This window comes from Aspergillus foveolatus (assembly GCF_047715535.1).
Source record: "Aspergillus foveolatus strain CBS 279.81 unplaced genomic scaffold BDW70scaffold_19, whole genome shotgun sequence".
Taxonomy (NCBI): domain Eukaryota; kingdom Fungi; phylum Ascomycota; class Eurotiomycetes; order Eurotiales; family Aspergillaceae; genus Aspergillus; species Aspergillus foveolatus.
Window position 1 is genome coordinate 169,120 of NW_027396083.1, and position 20,000 is coordinate 189,119.

A 20,000-nucleotide genomic window follows, 5' to 3' on the forward strand; every position below is an offset into this window, starting at 1 on the left:
CTAGCAACTCAATTTTTCTGGGCACTCCAGTAAACCGAGCATTCCACAAATATTGACTGAAGCTACTGTAAGACCAAATGCATACTGCTCTTCAACTCGAAACCTTTGCCACCGACCGAACATCTGCAGCACAAGTTGATAGCTCTGACGTTCTAAAAACATACCTGCTATGGAGTTTAGACACCAGAGAATGTGGTAATCATTACGTGAGTAATCTTAGGAAAGGATCAAGTCAGGGACCCGTATCCCAGCTCACAGTACATACGTACTCTGTAAATACAGTCAAGTGAGCTGCAGCCGGCCGGCCAGGCGGCCCCGGAGCCGGACATGCTCGGGTGATCTGCAGCGAGGATCCAAGGCCGGGTCATTGGAAGAGCAGGATATGACAGGTCGTTGTTTGGTGCGTTTGCTTGGATTGGTATAATTTATTATATGGAGCTGCGATGGAGGGCTCAATTAGGTTTAGGGCTAGGGTTAGGTTTGGAACTGGAGGTCTGACCTCGTCGCAGTGACTGACGACATAGTATAGGGTCGGCGTCGGGGTTATCTTTGGCGCTTCAGAATATCCTGCCCACTGATGGTGAGGATGTCGGTAGCAAGTAGCCGTTGACCATGGACGCACATTCTCGAAGCGTGCTCAGTCGAGCGAAGTACGGCGACCAACCTGCAACCCCTGCGACTAAGGGGTCCAAGGCCGCTAGCCTGCCTAATTCGGCACGGAGCTCGAGCTCAAGCTGACGTGATAAGTGACGAAATAAACCGGGCTAGCTGCACTTCAGCCGCGAGTCGCGAGCGTAGAGCCAACCAGGTGTCATAGACGTAGTTTGGGGGCGGCCGCAAACAATGAACTCGTTATGGAGTCTGGAGCTTTTGATAAGACCCCTAGGATAACTGGCTTATAGCCAGCCCCGCCGAGGCTGCTGGGGGAAGTCTGTGCACAGCACAGAATAGGGATTGGCTGCATGGTGTATGCAAGGCTGCAAGCGCTTGAATCTATTAGGGGCCGAGATCTGCAGCCTGATTGGTCGGCAGTGAGACACTGGGGTTGGAATTAATGCAACGGTTCTGATGTATAGACTCTGCAAGTACGGAATTACACATCGAATTTGTCGCTGCTATGCCTGTCAATTCAATCGGTGCGGCAAAGTTTTTTCTCCATGAGAGCTGTCTGGACTGCGTTTGTGGAAAGAGAGAGATCGTACGGGCAAGACCCCAATGCGGGGGAGGTATCGCCCGCATAATATGGTGTGTACGGAGCAGTATGTACGATGTGGATGGCGAATAAAGAAGCTCACAAAGTAAATGTTTGCGCGTTCAAGGGGACGATGGCATCTGCCATTCATCCAGTTAGGACTCGTATCGTGGTGATGGTGGGTTTGTGCGTCGTCCTTCAAGCAGTAATTCAGTTTCACCATGAATCAGGGTTTGATTACTCGAGCGAGAGACCTTCTGTGGCTCAGGTACAGAATACTTGCTCCATGCTTGGATGCGAGCTTCTTCTCACAGGTCGATGAGCTGCCCAGATGATGACTTGCAGTCACGGAGGCCTCATCGGCCGAAACCACGCCGTGAGGCACCTTGAGCACATGATTGTGACTGCAGAAACTAGCTTATAAGATCCACATGCAGGGCGACGAGCAGTACACACTGCAGGCGGGCGGGCGTACGGCCGGTCGTGCGGCCGATCTGGCCCATGATCGAATCATTGGGTTCGATCTGCCGCACCCAGTTGGCTCTGAATAGCATTGCTTGCTTTTTGCAGTGGGTAGAGGGGTGGTAGGGGTATAGAAATGCGGTCCGTTGTTCAGATATCACTGTACTACCCCGGTTGAACGGAGGTGGAGGGGAAGAGGAAGGTGTTGGATAGTTCTCTTTCGTCTCAACTCAGTACTCTGTACGCCGGTCAGTGGTCGAGGATCCTCCGAGATTGTACCGTTTTGGGTCGGGTTGTTGATAAGTATGCTTTATAGACCCTTTATGGCTCAGCTCTGAAGGGCCTCCCACAATATCCTCCACCGTTAGTTCGTACGAATACGAAGAGCCTCGACTTTCAACCAGATCGGAGTGTAAGCTCAACCAGGAAGGTAATGCCGGACTCCTGAGCGGGCTTAACCCGCTTGCGCAAAAAAAGGTTCGACTACATGTACAGTAGACAGGCTGAGTATTAGCCCAGACCCCATAGCAGTGGCTGAGGGTGATCCCGAGGTCGCAAGCGCCACCGGCTTCGATCTCCGACTTGGACTCCTTTGTTCAGGCGAACTTAGAGTGAAATTCGAACTTGATGTTCAGCTTCTGGAAAGGGAGAAAATAGCCCAGCCAATGACTTGCGCGCATTGTGTTTGCTTGAGTTGATCTTCGGCAGGGTATTTGGAATTGAGGGTCCGCCAGGAGCCGGGTTTGGACCGGGCGGGCTCTCATGTGGATGTCGAATTACCGACAGAGGACTACAGTCTGCACGGATAGATGGCCGATGGCTTACTCGTTAGGGGTGTGTTGGGTGCAGGCTACGGCATGACAGAAATGGCTATCACGGTGCATACGGAGACAGGACTGGACAGCGGACAGACGAGAACGTGCGGACATGGATCATTCGGAGCCTCCTCCAAACTTCAAAGCACCATTGTGGAGTTCCTAGGTGGCACGATGTCCGCTCAAGCATATTTCATGGCTGCTCTGAGCCAATACCATGTCTGCGATGCATGGTGAAAGAGAAGTCGCTGCAGGGTTGAATCAATGGGTGGGGATACAGAATTGTTGCTCGGCCACTGCCAATGCAGAACAATGGTTACATTGGGGGCCTCACGACTTCCCGAGGCCAAAGAGTCAATAGTCAGACGGTGAAGCGGCTATTCCCGCTTTCAGGCCGTCACAACTTGTGAGCTGCGAGTTGCAATTGCGAGCGGTTTTTTTCCCGCCGTGCACAGGGTTATCTGGTTCTGATCGTCAGGAGGGAAACTGGCCGCATGGGTGATGCTTCTGTCCTATCTGAGTCTCGACTTCCATGTCCATGAAGCCTTTCCGAAGCAACTTTAGAACACGGGGACCGCACTCGACGACTGGCTAGTCTTGAAACTCCGCAATACCCCGTAAATCGGAAAACTCCGAAGTCTCAGAGACGGTATACCGTAGTATACCGCATCGTGTTAGATCAGCTTGATGCTCGTCACCGTAATGCAGACAATGTGGGCTCAGCGCACTGCACATGACTCAAGCGCTATGTACGTGTGCATTCCGTGGTCGGGATTGGCGAGTCGAGCTTTCGCTGTCTTCAGGTGATGGGAGGCGATGCAACGGCGATCTCAGCACATGGATTATCCGCTTGTTCGGCGAACCAATGACGATGGAGATGTTCGTACTGGCGTACAGACCCTACCGTGCCAAGTCGACAGTCAACGTGTTATGTTGATCAAGCCTGAAATTTCGACCAGTACCAGCTGCGACGTTAAAGGACGTTGAAGGAGAAATACCGCTATCCGAGCTAAGCCGTCGAATCAGGACTCGTGTTTGAAGAATGCCGCGAGCCTGTGATATGCTCTTGCTCTTGTGAAATGCTCTTGTGAACATGCTTTGTGAATATGAAAGAACGAGCCTGAGCCTAAAAAGGCCGATCGCCGGGCACCTGATCGAGATACGGCTTTTTCGTGCCAGGGCAGATCGCGGCCGAGAGGGTACCCGCGGGGAGAGAATGGCAGGGGGCGGCTCGGCAGTTAAGGCGTTAGTGGACGCTAAGATCTGGTTTCGAAGCATTCTAGAGACCTTGGGAACAAAGTGAATAAAGTTAATCCTTCAGAAGATATACGTCAGTGGCCGTCCACAAGAAACCCGTCTCGGGCGGTGTTTCCTCGACGACAGACACCGGTTCTTTCCCGGCCATCGCGTCCTCTCCAATCATCCGGCACAGACAAACAAAGGAGCGCGAGTGCGGCGGATAACCGCGTCGCGGGATGGAAATATGGAGACGGGAGTTCTTCTGGGGACAGACTGGGGTTCAAGCCATCTGCAGGCAATATTGCAATATGCACAGGGCCCTCCCCCCTTGCTTGGGCTTTGTACCACAACCGAGCCTGACGAGAATTTTGATACACAGCAGGTTTGATCCTGATCTCGGAACACGATGGCGCCCCACTGGACTGGGCGGGCGACGGGATGGAAGACTCGTCGCCAGCCGCTGGCAGCTGGGCTTCTGGACGCTGAATTTTGGATCCAGGATCCTGGATTCCTGAATCCTGCATCCTGATCGGAAGAATCTCCCTTCTCGTCTCCGTCCTCGTTTCCGTCCTTGTCTCCGCCTTCTGGGCCGCCGCCCTCTGGACCGAAAGTAGTCGATTTGACGGGTGACGAGGCCGTGGAGAGCCGTTGGCGTCGGCGTTGGCGGGCGGTTGGACTTGCCAATTGCCACTGGCCAGGAACGAAGGATGCCAGCAGCCGACGCGGCGAAGCGTCCCAGAAGACGGGATCGAGTGTGTTAGTTGCGCAGATCAATTGGACGTCACCAGTCGGAGTCAGGCCAGCTCAAAACCGGAAGATTAAAGGACGGCCGAATGAAGTCATCTAAATCAATTGGGCCGTTGATTTCACTGACCTGGAGTGGCAACTGCCCTCGGCAAGGAGTTGCTAGTCCTGATCGTTGATCGATCCAGAGCGTTGGTAAAGGTTGTTGAGGGGGAGTGGCGGCGAGAATGCGGATCAGGATTTGTCATTTTGCATTTCTCCGTGATTTCTCCAGAATCCAATCCAGTGCAGTGTTCGGACAGATGGGAGCTCCCCCTGACTGACGCGACGCGGCGTCACTCTGCTGAGGACTGTCCTCCCTTGAAGGGGGCACAGCGTCGGACGGAGGGCAGCCATGGTCCTACGAGGACCTTGGACTGTGACATCTCATGGTCGCTGCCACTATAGCACTAGAGAGTATACGGGTCGCGCCCTCTACCGTACTCTGTAGATTCTGGATCCTGGCCGGCTCTCTCCGAGCTGGAACCAGGGAACGCCAACGCTACAGTCTACTATCTCCCGCCCAAAAAATCAACCAAAAAATCAGAAAAAATAATAGAAAGGTATAATGCTCCAGACGGAGAAAAACTCCGGCGATGTTTGGGATAGATGAAAAGATCGACCCCTGCGAGTCGGTGCTTGATCGTGCTTGATCGGGTCCATTGTGTCGATTGGGTGCCCAACACTCGCTAGAGTAGTCAGTGTACCGGGTGTACCAGGGACGAGCTGGAACGACTGCTTGAGTGAAGAATCACGGTCGACGGATCGTACCAGTTGGGCAGCATCGTCTTGAGCGTCTGCCGCACGCATCCCTGGCAGAATATCGGTCTGGCATGTCTGGCATGCCAGACATGCCTGGCATTCCAGGTGGAAGGAACCAGGCAGGACCAGCTGCCAATCCGGGTTGATCTGCTCGGGTTGTCAAGCTGGGTTGGTTTGTCTGGCTCCCCACTGCGTGTCTCCACTTTGGCTGAAGATTGAAGGTTGCTTTAGAGCTGTCTTGACGACTCGTTGCGCGGCTTGGCCACTGTTGTCCACTGTATCGCTCAAGAATCCATCGTCAATGAATCTGCCAATCCGCCAATCTGCAAACCAGTAATGAATGATGGAGCTGGAATTTAATGACAAAGAGATTTCGCGTCAAGCCAATCAAATGGTCTCGCCGATCTGTGAGGGCATCTATCGATTCGTGGCGGTTGGAGGCTGTTGGAGGCCCGCAAACAAGGCCAAAAAGGCCAAAATTCAGATGCGGATACAAATCAAAAATATAATATAATTATTTAATCCATCCATCAGATTTGCAAAGGATTCTGTCCAAAGAGGGGCGGGCTGAAACAATCGAGCAGTTAAGCAGACTAGCAAATTAGCAGTTAAGAAAGTCGAGCAAGGTGATGGTTGAGCAATAGTGATCACCTGAGAGAGTCTTTGACTGTTTGGACTCTTCACTCTTCACTCTCGAATTGGCTCCTGCTGCATTCTGCATTTCTGCATTCGCTGGTGAACTGACTTTTAAGCTAATCTTCCCTTAATCTTCCCTTGAAGCGTCCTGGGAATCCAGGCTGACGGTGATCAAGTTTAACCTCTCTATCAATCACATTCACTGACTGACTGGTACGTCTCTCGCTGCTCTGCCACCCATTCATTTTCTCTCCGCCACATCTGCCATCCGACCCCTGTCCTGGCTTGTCTGGCTCGTCCTGGCTTGGGACCGTGCTGGCCTGGCCTGGCCGTCGACGGTGTGTCGGGCAGTATTACCAGTCTGACTCGCTCTTCTGGTGTTGTTCGTGTTCTGGTCATTTTATCCTGTTGATTCCCACCTTCAACAGCTCTTCACTCGCGCTGATCCACTTTCACCAATTCTCCCCCTCCTGGATTTCGCACTAAATTGCGCTTCCCTCCAGTGCCAGCCTAGTCTGATGGATTCGGCTGACACGGAAGACGCACACATTTTCGTTTCTTTTTCACTCCACCACCGTTCGCTGTCGAGTGGGCTCTGTACTCCATATTAGTCCATATACTGCCAGAATTCCCAAAACTCCCTAGTTTCCCCCCCCGGGCGCTATCAGCACCTCATTATTATTACTCCCGCCCTAGCATGCTTCCATTCCTTACCACCATCTCGGGTACGCTACACTTACTTCCCATCGCTATCACTCCGCATCGTCTTTATTTTTTTTTTTCTTGGGCCCTTCTTGCTTCTTGCCTTGGGCTGTGACTTTCGCTCTTGTCGCCGACTCCATTTCTCTTGCTCGTGCTTTGACCGTCCGACCCGTTGGTTGCCTTGCTGACGGGCCTCTGTGCCTCCGTGCCATAGACTACCTTGCCTGCCTGAGCTCCCCGTCGATTGTCACCCCTCTTCGTGTGACCTTGGGACGCGAAATCATACATTGCCAAAGAAACCGATCGATCTCTCCTCTTTCTCATCTCTTCCGCTCTTCAGAGACGCTGGACGAAACCGCCCGACTGCAATCGCGACGGAGGGTCTCCCACTTCCCCGCCCACCCGCCCGCACAGCTGCAGCTGATTGCCTCTTTGGGAACCTCTTGGGAGCCCCAGCTTCGCCCTTGCTCGTCCTGCTCGCCCAACGAGCCAGCCCCCTGTTGTGTTCTACGTGGGCATAACCATGTTCTCGTGACTTATGATCGTCGCATGCGATAGACCGCCTGTCGAGCATCTGCGCCCGCCCAACCCGCCTACGCGAGACGTCGGAGCTGCTAGCATGGAAATCGTCACCACGGAGGAGAAATCAAGGATCTTCCCTCAGTACTCCGGCCCCCCGCCTCCAATGCATCGCATTCCGCCCGCGGACGCGCCGCATGGCTTGCCAGGGGCCCCGGGCCTGTACGATCAGCCATGGCGCCCGTATCCCCCATATGAAAACCACCATGCCGAATCACGACGGGTTTCGAACAATGCTCCGCAGCCTCCACTATCCACACATCCCAACTACCCCCCTATGCACAGTCGGGAGCTGCCACAGCTCCCTTCGGACGGTCCTTTCAGCCGGCCCGCCAGCCTACCTGTGCCCGCAGCCCACGCACCCCCCGAGCCCCCTCAGCCGCAGCATACCAATTTCCACCCGATGAACGGAGGCATGAATGGCGCACCACCAGAGGCGTCGCCCGTGTCTGCGCCCGACTACGCCAGAACTCGCATGTCGTTTCCACCCCAGGATCAGATCGCTCACAGCAATGGAGATCCCCCCCCGCCGCCGCAATCGCTCCCTCCGAATCAATATCCAACCACTGTTCCGCCACCAATGGCTCACACGCCAGCTCCTAATTACGACCCCAATTACAACTTCCAGAATAGGAACCGCAAGCCAACTCGGGCGCAGCAGGTATGATTTCATGATCTATGAGCCAAGCAGCTGGTCAGGCTGACCCTCCCCTTTAATCCAGGCCTGCGACCAGTGTCGAACAAGAAAAGCAAAATGCGATGAGGGGCGACCAGCATGCAGCCATTGTAAAGAGAACAACTATGTTTGCGTCTATAAAGAAGTGCCCCCGCACAAGTCAGTGGTCGCCTACTTTTCGTTCAAGTGATTGTGCTAACCTAATGGCCCTTTAGGCAGGACAAGTCCACGCAACTTCTGTTGGACCGGATACAACAGTTGGACGATCAGTTAAATGTTAGGCTCGAGGCTGCGGAGCGGCTTCACCTTGGTCACGACAAGACTCTTGATCAGATGTTCAAGGTGGTCGAGTGGATTCGCGATCAAGTGCCTCGAGTTTGGTCGCAGTACCCAGTAATTAAGGCGGACGGCTTTGATGCTCCCCAGAAACCTGAAACAAAGGAGCTGGTGACTACGGAAGTTGCGAAACCTAACGAGTTTGACCCTTTCACTAAATCACTCATCCAGACTGGAGAGGATGGGGAACTCTCCATCCCCGTGGAGCATACAACAGCAGCGCATAAATTGCTCACTTGGCCGACAATTAAGGAACTACTTCATGGCTATGACGAGAATTATGTGATGAGGCTTGAACAATCTCGCGGACTGGTTCGGTTTGAGGGCCGGGGGGAGACGCAAGGAATGGACGATGGACTAGGCTATGAGGTTCCCTCACAGCAAACGAGCCTCAGCACCAGCTTCGACGATAGCTTTTCTCAGTACACCACCCCCACAGGTGCGCCCTGGAGTACAGCTCCTAAATATAACGAGGCTCCTCCTGAAGTCAGGGGTATCGATGAGTTTGGCGTGATGTCGATAGATGCTGATACTGTCCGCCGTTATGTCAAAAGCTACTTGGAACACATACACAGACTCCATCCTTTCCTGAACCCGGTCGATCTGGAAAGGAGAATTGATGAATTCATCGCCATGCATTGTCCGACGAGCTCCATGCCAACACATGGACTAAGCGCGAGGAATCCGATCGATGCATCCAACAGGGGTGCTAAACGGAAACGATCTGGTGAAACCTTACAGGCAATGGGTTATGATGGACGGTCGCCCACGTCGGGGAATTCGGACGGTATCCCGCCACGGAGAGTGGAGAAAACAATGCGTAACGCAATCATCCTGCTTGTACTGGCGCTCGGCCGCATCTGCGAAGTTCGTGATGAGCCAATTCGTGGGCCATGTATCGACCACGTTATCGACTACCGCACTGAACAAATCCCTGGAGCACCACGACGCGGCCCGAGACCTGGACCGAGAACTCCGTCTGGGACAGATGCATTACCCCTACACCAGGGCAGCTTCCATTCACCATATGACGACCGTTTAGCACCTACTCCTACTGCAACGGATGAGAGGTTCATCACTCTCCCAGACCCCCCCCACCTGAAAAATGTGGATACCGTTCCGGGTTTTGTGTACTACGCCTATGCCGCTGGGATTCTAGCTGCAAGTCAAGGGGCAACGTCACTTCCCTATGCCCAGGCTGCTTTACTGGCGGGCTTGTATATTGGCCAGCTGGCACATCCTTTCCAGAGTCATTCCTGGATCGCACAGGCAGCAAGAGCATGTCAGAATCTTACCCTGGCGTGAGTCTAAGTTATGGGGAATACTTTCTGGCCAATCACTGATCAACGGTTTTAGGATGAACTACGGGAGCCTGGAAGGCGATGAGAAAGACCTTGTCTGCTTTGCTTACTGGACTTGTCTGCAGCTTGAAAGGTATTTGCGCTTTCTGAACGCAGTATAAAGCTTCAAGCTCACAGTATGTAGTGATATTTTGGCCGAGCTGGATCTTCCTGCTAGCGGAATTTCCCGCTCCGAGTCGCGTATCGACCTCCCCCTGGGTTCAATGCTCAAATTATCCAACACTATCTCGGAGCCCGATACGATGATGATGTTCTTCTACTCCACGCAAATACACCTACGGAAAGTACTAAACCGTGTGCATACAGATTTATACAAAGTTATCAGTGAGTCTCCTCGATACATCTTTGATTTCGCGTTCTAAGTCTTTTGCCACAGAAAAAGGAGAGAACAAGTGGAACGGGACTACACAGGAAATCCTTAGCATGAATCTCGAATTATGGCGGAGTAGTCTACCCCCAGAAATGAGGTGGAATGACAACGATCCTCCATCCCCTGATATAAACCATGCGCGCATGAGGGCCAAGTATTGGGGCGCGCGGTATATCATCCATCGGCCGGTGCTCTTCCATGCCCTCCATTTCTTAGGACCGAACGCGTCAGGATCTGCAGTGGATTCGCCAGCTGGACTTGCAGGATCTCACACATCGCCGTCCTTGACGCACGGCCAACGCGCCACTGATATGACGCGCATTTCAAGTGACTTGAGCACTTTGCAGGGCTCAAATGGGGCTCATTCGTACCGTGATCTTCCACCGAAAATACGCAGGGCATGTGGATTATGTGTGCAAAGCGCTATTCAGAGCACCATCGCTTTTGACGGGGTCAAAGGCCGCCCAGTGGTGACGAATATTTTCGGTACTGCTCATGCGTACGTTCAACATATCTAAATTATCTCTGTGTGCTGTTAAGTCTGACCTACCATAACAGGCAATTTGGGAATATGCTGGTCCTATCTACCACATATTTGTCACACCTCCAGGAGCTTGTGGATCGGAACGACCTCGAGAGACTTCTGCGGAGAACTATTGCTTTCTTGCTCCGGAACCGAAACATCTCGCCGACGTTACGGGTTGATGCAAAGATCCTCACTGATATATACGAGAAAATATTCGAGGCACCGCCCATTCTTACCGACGTAAATTTACCACACTAGGCATCCTCAGACTTTCCTCAAATTTCGGTTCTACTTGAATCTCAACGGCACTACTCTTGACTCACTCGCTAATTATACCCCCTTCTGCATCACCACCTTCCATTTGGACTCTTTTCCACAGCCTTTGCAGTCGACGTCACCTGCATCCTGAAACCTCAGGAATTTTGTTTCATGCGACAACAGCGCATACCGGAGCGGTTTACGGCCTTTCATTGTTTCAATGTTTTGCTTGCATGTCATCAGTCACGGGTTAGATGCAACGGTCCGTGCGATTTGGAGAAGGGGCGGTTATCTGTGGGCGACTCTGTCGGTCCTTTTCGTCTCATCTGTCTGTTTTGTTTTGATGGTCTATGGTTTGGCGTGGGAGGCAATCTCTGCATTTACAGCGAATATCATAACATACCTATAGTAACATATTGGGCTATTTCTGGCGGAATGTCAGTCCGCATTGAGATACCCTGGCTAAATAAGCATGAATTATTTGCTATCATGGACTCTTAAAATTGGAACAGGTCGTAGCATCGAGAGCACTGATTAGCCCACAACCCGCCTTGATCCGCGGTCCGCTCACTCGCTCGCTCTGGTTGTAGGCCAAAACTGCTGGTGGAGTGACGGTTTTACGGAGCCTCGGTTTCCCATGATTTCAATCTTCCCCGCATTCTTGTCGACGCGGTCAAGGGCCAACACATGCAAAAATCCGAAAAATTCCCACGAGTCATGGCGTGCTCTCAACTGTGGGTGATCAACCTGATCAACCTGGCAAAAGGGGTACGTCTCTTGACCGCTGTCTGCCTTATGAAGAGGCCTCGCTGCATCCCTGCACTTGCTTCTATATTTCCCTGAGCTGCAACTGAAAGACACTCGCCACTTCACCATGGCTCCCCAAGGATTCTGGCTCTCGCGAGAAGGTTCGTCTTTACCTATCACTTTCGACCGCTCTAACCCCATCACAGGATTCACCGCAGACGTCACGGGAAAGTTCTTACAACGAACCATCCTAAGCCCCTGGAAGACCCTCCCGCTCCTTCTCCTCGCCCACTACACCTCAAAGGGTCAAGCTACAGCCTTCAACTATCCAAAAGCCTTCCGGGCCCTTAAAATCCTCGCTACGTTCGCCCTCATTCGCCGCATAAACGCATGGCTCAATCAGCGCGTTCTCAACAACGGCCTCACAGACCAGTACCACTGGCACAGGGAGGTTGTCGTCCTCACGGGCGGGAGTAGCGGGATCGGACGACAGATCGCGCAACTTCTCGGGAACCGCGGCATCAAGGTCGCGATCCTGGACATCCAGCCTCCCCAAGACGGACAAGCCAACCTGCCCTCGACCGTCCGCTTCCACAAATGCGATATCACGTCGCCTTCAGCCATCGCCGAAGCAGCCGCCGCTATACGCACGACAATGGGCGAGCCCACAATTCTCATAAACAACGCAGGCATTCTCAGCAGCCGCACTATACTGGGCAGCACGGAGTCGCAGACCCGTCTGCAGTTCGAAGTCAACACGCTCTCACACTACTGGCTTGCTAAGGAATTCCTCCCTGGAATGATTAAGAATAACCACGGCATGGTCGTTACCGTCGCCTCGCAGGCCGGATACACTGTCACGCCGAACATGGTCGACTACTCCGCGACTAAAGCGGCCGCGATCGCATTCCATGAAGGTCTCGGTGCGGAACTGGTAACGCGGTACAATGCGCCGCGGGTGCGCACCGTGCTCATTACGCAGAGCTTTGTTAACACGGGACTGATTGATAAGTTAACTCCTGAGGATACGTGGTTGCATCCGCTATTAAATCCAGAGACGGTCGCGGAGGGCATTGTGGAGCAGGTTCTCTCCGGGAAGAGTGGGCATGTCCTGCTTCCCGGGTCAACGGGATGGCTTGCGAAATGCTTTAGGGGGTTTCCGCTTTGGTTTCAGCATGCGAATCGCATTAAGTTGGAGAAGTTGATGAGAGCTGATTAGGGTGGATTTTGGTGGGTTGGGTTTTTGGGCTTTATACATAGTTCAAACTGCGTGATTGTGATGTATTTGGTATAGGTTGTATATAGTGTACCGTTTGCGGTCTATACTACCTGTACTTTCTGCCTTGTAGGGGTTAATACCTATCACACCTATTTGTGCTGATGAGCACGTGCATATGTACCTATGCTGATACGTATATAGTTGCCTGAGGTATGGAGCAGTAACCCCACATTCCTCGGCCATCATAACCACAGATCAGATCGGAATGACCCATGGGTCATTCAAACCTCACCCCGTCCATAGTAGATTCGTTGTGTCTCTCCACGAGAAAACCAGATATCGCTGCTCTCCTCCGTACGCTTAGCATCCAGGTACGAGGCAAGTACCCTGCTGTCAGACCAGCCACCTTGATTCCAGCACGTGCGATTTCCCCACCGCCCAGCCTCACCGCATCCTTTGCCCTCCAAATCCTCAGCTTACCTAGTCAAGCCAGAATTCTCCCGATCGAAAGCAGGCCATAACAACTCATCATCATCGATCTTGTCCCTTTTTCATCATTCTATTGAACAATACTGCGTGCTGTATCTTCTCCGCTTGACATTGATTCAGACAGCCCCCTGCCACCCTCGATCCTTCGAATCTTCGCGATTTGCCCGTCCAGTTCCTCGCGACCGTGCCCAACCCGATCCAGGCGCTAGATCACTAGTGGCCGATTGTCTGGAGCAACCAACCCGCTTGGACGTCCACCACAGCAGATCCACGGTTCAGCTCTTGTTTACCGCCGCCAAAACATACCGTACTGCCTCTAGCCCAGTCCAGCCTCCTCACCACCTCACTTTTCTCTTATTCCCAGCGCATTATATGGTAATCTTACGACTATATTCACTGCACTCATAATCTTTCTGTTTCGCATCGATTGAGATTACCAACCCCACATGATTGTCTAACCGCTAGAGCGCGAATAGCTCTCTGCCCAGCATGTTCAAGGCCCTCATGGGCGGGGGCCGTTCCTCCTCTGACGTCCGCAGCAGCACCAGCTCGAACTCAAAGAGTGGCAGTCGGCGCAAGTCCAGCCATGGCCACAGGTCCTCCGCTTCGTCCACAGTAAGCCGTAAGTCCTCTTCACGGGGTGACGACCGTGACCGGGGCTTGGGCGATCTGTCAGCGTATCCGGCTGCCGGCAGTCGCAGCAGAAGCGCGCGCTATGCGGAGAGCGCAGCTGGGGAGTCGGTGGCGTCGAGCTATGCGACTGCCAGGCCGAATAACGACTCGGTCGATCGTGTTTATATTGAGCGGGAGCCGAAGCGCAAGGAGTCGGAATATGAGCGCAACAGCGACCGCTATCGAGATGACCGTGACCGCGGCCGAGACCGAGACCCAGATATTGACTACGAGAGAGAGCGCAGGAAGGCTAAGCCGGATAGGGAGCATTCGAGGGAGAGAGATAGGGATAGTCGCCGTCGCGAGCGCGAACAGGAGCGGGTATATCCTGGGGATAAATACTACTCTTCCGTCGCGAGCGGTGCGGTGCCTGCGCCGTTTGACCCGATACAGGCGACGCAAGGTCCTTCGTTTCCCATGAATCCCGTCTCTGTTCCGCCTGCGGCGCCTGCGGCCCCTACGCCGACTATTTACGATCCCCACGTTCAACAGCAATTCCCCGGACAGTTCCCGACCTCCTATGCCGAGCCTTACCGTCCTCCCAACCCTGCCGGTGAAGCAGCCGATTACTATAATGACCAGGGACAGTCCGTTCAAGAGCAGCCGGGGGTTCGACCGAAGCCTCCGCTCGTTATTCCCAATAGTCAAGCGCATTTGATGACAGCCTCACCTACCGCAAACCCGCCTCCTGAACCCAGCAGTCTTGGTGAAGTCGGAGCCGCTGCATCATATTTCGCCAATGATCCTGCGCTTGGCATTGAGAATTCTGGTCATTCTAACTCTGGCCCCGAATCCAGGCCTCCCAAGCCGTCGAACTCGTCGCAGCCACCATACCACGCGGCTCAAGCAGCAGGCGCCATGGGAGTAGCGGCTGCAACTGCGGCGTATGGGGTGGGTAACTATTCTCCTGAACATGTCTTAACCGAATCACCGGCGGCTTACGTTCCTCCTACGTCCACTAACGGTAACAAGCCGCCCCATATCCAACCTCACTCCCATGGTGTCGGTGCTGTGCTTGGTGGCGCCGCAGCTGGCGCCGCAGCTGGGTACATGTTGGGCCATCATCACCATTCATCGTCCAGTTCAGACCACATTTCTCAGTACACAATGCAGAACCCTGACGACGTGTCTCAGATAGGTCCAGGGTACTCCAGTGCGCCATTTAACCCGACTCTATACACAGCTGGGGCTGCAGGGGCTGCGTACGCCGCTAGTCCTCTGCACCCGCACCACGCTGCGATCTACCATGGATCCCCTTTCCAAGGCGGAGCCATGGCTTTCCAGCAACGCCAACGCGGCCCGTTAGACAAGTTCATCGATTTCTGGCGTGACCCGGAAGGTGTTGGCAAGTTCGAAGATTATACCGAAGCCATTGGGGTCTGCAAATACTGTTTTGAACCTGGTACAACTTCGAGGGATGCACCGCGAACTCACCACTATAGACGGCGCCGGTCGTCGGATCGCCTCAGTGGTGGTTCTCGAGTGGACAAACTCAGCCGCTACGCATCTTCGGAAGATGAAGGCCGACGGCGAAAATCAAAATCATCTTGGCTACCAGCCATACTTGGTGGATATGTAGCCAAGTCCCTCTTCGATAGCAAGGATTTTGACGACTCGTACAGCGTCAAGTCTGGCCGTGTCGCGGGCGCCTTTTCTGAAAGCGACTCTGTATCAGACAGGAGGAGCAAGACTTCACGTGGTGTTTACAAGCAGTTGCACCGTAGCCACTCGCGGGATAGTGTTGGATACCGTGACCAGAGACCAAGCCGCTATGAAGGGTCACGAATCAATGGTCGGGTTCGGTCCAGATCTCGATCTTCATCGCGATCCAACCGTCATACTCTTCGCGATGCCGCTATTGGAGCTGCGATTGGCACAGCGGCCGCATCGGTGGTAAAATCTCCAGGCGAACGGAGACGCAGCTGCAGTCGCAGTCCTTCTCCGCACAATTCTAGGGGCAGAAAGTCCTCTTCCTCGTCTGGTTCGTCTTACGAGAATATATCTCGGCCCGCTAAGAAAATAGCCGGTGGCTTCGGTTCTTTTTTCACCACATCCTCTGAAAATCGCAGCAAGAAGCGACGGAACCAGAGGAGCAAGAGTATTTTTTCCTTCTACAACTCGTCTTCGTCGTCTGTTGACAACGATCTTGCTTTTGGAAGCGGATATGCAAAGAAGTTGACAGGAAAGTCCAAGAGACGGAGTTCAAAAGAGAAGAAAGACGTCGACGCGAGACTGCTGGCGCTGGGCGCTACGGCAACCGCGCTCGCTGCTGCGTCTCCTCGCGGCGGTCGCCGTGTCGGGGAAGTATTCGTTGGTCAAGGTTCGCGCTCCGGTCGATCGGACTATACCTCCTCCGCTAGCAACGATGACGAGTGGGAGGATATGGATTCGGAGGGACAGGCGTCGAGCGTCAGTTCCGCCCTGGCATTCGGCGCAAGTGGACATTTTGCGCGTGAAGACTCCCACTCGTCAGATTCGTCTAGTTCTGGATGGGGCTGGGGATGGGGCTCAAAGAGCAAGAAGACGAAGAACAAATCGAAGAGGCAGCCAAGCTCGCCCAAAGACCGCTTCCCCGCTGGTCCTGCTACTGCTGCAGTAGCTGGGGCATTGGGAACAGCGTCTTCTGGATATCATCGAGGAGATAAAGAGTCTAGCACCAGCTCAGCGAGTCTTCAACACGTAGCTCCGGTGCCTACTTCAGATCCCGCCCGGTACGATGCTATTCCCATCTCGTCGTTCCCCGCCTCCGAGCCGCAATTAGTTCGACCAGGTGCTATTCCCCTTCAGCAGCCGCAGCCTGTCACGCCTGTCTCCCAAGCAGTCTATACCTCTCAGGGAGCACCGATTCCGCCCTTCACTGCGCCCATTATTCCCACTTCTGAGAACCCTTTCCCCTCTTATGAATCTCAGTCGCGAGACGCAGATCGGAGAATCTCCGGCTATGGTCAGGGCGCCAGTGATGTTCCGGTGCTGAGAAGTCATAAACGAAGCGAGTCTACCCCCGTGATCCGCACTGAACCCATCCAATCTGCTTCTGAGCCAGGTCTGGGCATCAAGCGCCGCTTCACCGCTAAAGATCAAACCTCCGTTGTCCAGTTTGATTTGACTCGCGAGCAGGAGGATAAAGAGCGCCGTGCGGAAGACCTTGAACGATTGAGGCGTGATTTAAGGAGCGGGGACCGTATTGAACTGATTGATCGAGAGGGCGATTCCCAGTCTGCGCCTGGAGCATACGATCTGCCCAAAGGCGGCGAGCCTGACTGGAGGCGTGAACGTGAGCGAGAACGAGAACGAGAACGGGAGCGTGAGTATCTATATGAGCGCGAACGTCAGCGCGAGCGAGAGCGTGAGCAAGAGCGAGGTCGAGACTATGTCCCAGACTTGGCTGGTCCTATGGTCGCGGGTGCGATAGGAGCTGCCGCTGCTTCAACCATCGTCTCTGAGGGGTCATCAAAGGATGATCTGTCGGATAGGAGCGAGAGACGGCGCGAGCGTCGAGAACAACGGCGAGCAGAACGGCGCCAAGCAAACGGCTCTTCAGCTTTGTCTTCACTTGTGGAAGAGTCTCCTAAGCGTCCAGACGAGCTTCCTGAGCATGCAGAACCGCGAGAAATAATGGAGGAAAGGGCGAGCTCAGCCAGTCCCTCGAATAATCATGTCAAAACCTCTGCCTTCCGTAATGTCAGTCGCAGGAAGTCGGTATATGATGACTATGCCACGTTCTTCTACCCTGAAGAGCTCCGCCACAGCCCTGATTCTCACTCTCGACAAGGAACACCTACAATGCCGACGATCGTTGAGATTGTCCCAGCCAGCGAAAGGGCCGAGCCTCCACCCCGTAATCCAAATGCCGATTACGAGCCACCGACCGATTTCAAGGACTTCGACAGACTTCCATGGCCCGTGCCTATTTTGAGAGTCATTGAGCCAACGCCGCCCCATAGCTCTAGTGGTTCCGTTAGAGGTGCACCTTCGCCTGTCATCACACCTTCGGAGCCTGCTGAAGCTGAAAAGGAGTCGGAACGACCAAATGCTTCCCGTGTCTCCTGGGGCGAGCACCAGACACATGAATATGAAGTCCCGTCTACGTCCTCCGAGCGCAGCTCCGTCGACCTGCACGAACGGCAGCAGCGTTTCCCCCCTAAGACTTCTGCCCATGATGATGATATCGGCTACTCGTACATTGCTCCCTCTGATGCCCACGTGGAGGATGTGAACGAGGACATCGAATTCGCTGCCACTGTTGCAGCCGCGGCCCAGGCGGCTGGCTTCGATCCTGCCCTTGTAACAGAGGATCCGATCTTCCGTACACGGACATCACCTCCGGGCTCTCAGACGAGGGAACGGTCAATCTCGCCTACGACTGTGGTTTCGGTGACGGCGAGTCAGGAGCCTCCTGCTCCCCAACAATTCCGTGGTTTCGTGGAGGGCGAAGTCGACAGCCCTTCAGCTCCAAAATCACAGTTCTTCTCTGATCCCAGCGCTGTAATTTTCGACAGACCGTCTCCCTTTGAGAATCAACCTGAACGGACCTGGGAGACTGACCGCCCAACCACTCTTGATCAGCCTGTAGTCGAGCATGTTGATAAAGTTGAGACGGGGACTGGCGATATTGCCAAGGGTGTCTCTCGTAGCGTTGCGGAGACACACGAAACTCACGAGGGACCGTTTATCGAACGCAGACAAGAGTCCGAGTCTCCCGGTGAGGAAGAGTGGTTTATGCCGGGTGGCTTTGAACCTGAGGAGTCGAAGATTGAGCAACGCAGTACCTCGCCAACGGCAAGTGTTTCTCAATCGAAAGTTTCCTATTCTGTTCCGGAAGAGAGGGAGCCTGAGGCTGGACCTGAGCCTCTGGAGCGAACCGAGACCGAAGGCACCGATGGTGTTAATGCTACCCCCGAAGCAGCTATTAATGACGAAAACGAAGGCGAGGAAAAGAAGAAGAAAAAGAGAAGAAAGAGGCGTTCAAAGGGAAGTGACGCACTCGACGACTCAGCCTCAATTACTTCCTCCGTGCTCACGGAAAGCAGCGACAAACGCAAGAGCACAGATGACAAGAGCAAGAAGTCTGGCGGTTTCTTAGCCAGCTTGTTTGGCTCTCGAGTATCCGAGCCAGTAGACAGCAAGAGATCAAGATCCGCCGAGAAGCTTGTTTCTCGCGAGGTGCAATCTGAAATCGCCCCGGCTACATCTGAAAGCTCGCCGCATCGTACCCATCGGCACCGAAGCTCTAGAGATCCCAGAGACTCTAGCCGAACGGAGTCTCTAGATGGCAGCCGTCGTCATGATGATCGCGACCGTAACCGTGAGTTCGAGCTACACCGGGCGGAGAGCTTTCCTGTGGAAGGGTCCAGGGTTTCTGAGCCTACAACGCGCAAGCGATCCAGTTCCATTGACAGGCTTGCATCGCGCGATATCCAATCCGAAATCGGGACGCACAGGACAGAGAATGCTGACTCTCCACGCCGACGCCGACACCACCATCGCACTTCTAGCGGTGGTGACTCGTTAGATGGGAGACGGAATTTCGACGACCTCGGATTGGACAAAGACGGAGACAGAGACGGAGACGATGCAGACAAGGAAAATGTGAACCTAGAAGGTTATAAGTCGAGCAGACAGCGCCGGGAGGAAAGACGGAGACAACGATTTGGGAATGGCGATGGGAGTGGAGATGGGTACGAGAAGGTATAGTTTTGCTCTTTTTGGATTTTCCTGCGATGTGATATGTTGCGGTGTGACGACCTCTTTATTTTTTTTATGATCTTGTAAACCAACACGTCATGTTTATGCCCATCCGATGTCCAATGGCTAACGACCTGAACTTGATTGATTATTTATTGATTGTTGAATGATGCATTTGCTGAACGTATTTCCTCTCCCTCCACCGTATAGGAACCAACATCCAGAACGTCCCTAGACAGCGAACGAGACCAGCCTTTTTTAGTCGAGCGTCCCGAAATGCCAATGTTGCCGCTGGACACCGGCGAGCATGAGCATGGGCACGAATATGAGTATGGTAGTACTTCGGGGCCTAAACTGTCCTCTCCAAATCCCGCAGAAGAAGCAGGAGGAGAATTAGGGCTCGGAATCATTTCCCGCCGGCCTCGAAGTCACTCAACGACACCACCCTCGTCGGAGAAAATCGTCACCGACTCAGGTTTCCGCTCGATCTC

At 53.7% G+C, this 20,000-nt stretch overlaps 3 protein-coding genes across 3 annotated transcripts; all 3 read left to right on the top strand.

Moving 5' to 3' along the window:
* Positions 1 to 6,996: 6,996 nt before the first annotated feature.
* clcA (putative C6 finger domain protein) lies at positions 6,997 to 10,783 on the top strand. The gene is made up of 7 exons (XM_073743815.1): positions 6,997 to 7,831; positions 7,893 to 8,005; positions 8,062 to 9,483; positions 9,539 to 9,616; positions 9,668 to 9,867; positions 9,920 to 10,412; positions 10,472 to 10,783. Exons 1-7 carry the CDS (start codon positions 7,130 to 7,132, stop codon positions 10,695 to 10,697), a joined length of 3,234 nt encoding a protein of 1,077 aa, XP_073596743.1. The 5' UTR covers positions 6,997 to 7,129; the 3' UTR covers positions 10,698 to 10,783.
* Positions 10,784 to 11,318: 535 nt separating this feature from the next.
* BDW70DRAFT_34874 (short chain dehydrogenase/reductase family protein) lies at positions 11,319 to 12,953 on the top strand. The gene is made up of 2 exons (XM_073743816.1): positions 11,319 to 11,605; positions 11,651 to 12,953. Exons 1-2 carry the CDS (start codon positions 11,572 to 11,574, stop codon positions 12,661 to 12,663), a joined length of 1,047 nt encoding a protein of 348 aa, XP_073596744.1. The 5' UTR covers positions 11,319 to 11,571; the 3' UTR covers positions 12,664 to 12,953.
* A 3,191-nt stretch (positions 12,954 to 16,144) lies between these two features.
* On the top strand, positions 16,145 to 19,557 carry BDW70DRAFT_134725 (uncharacterized protein). The gene has a single exon (XM_073736559.1). It carries the CDS (start codon positions 16,207 to 16,209, stop codon positions 19,516 to 19,518), a length of 3,312 nt encoding a protein of 1,103 aa, XP_073596745.1. The 5' UTR covers positions 16,145 to 16,206; the 3' UTR covers positions 19,519 to 19,557.
* The last annotated feature ends 443 nt before the right edge of the window (positions 19,558 to 20,000 follow it).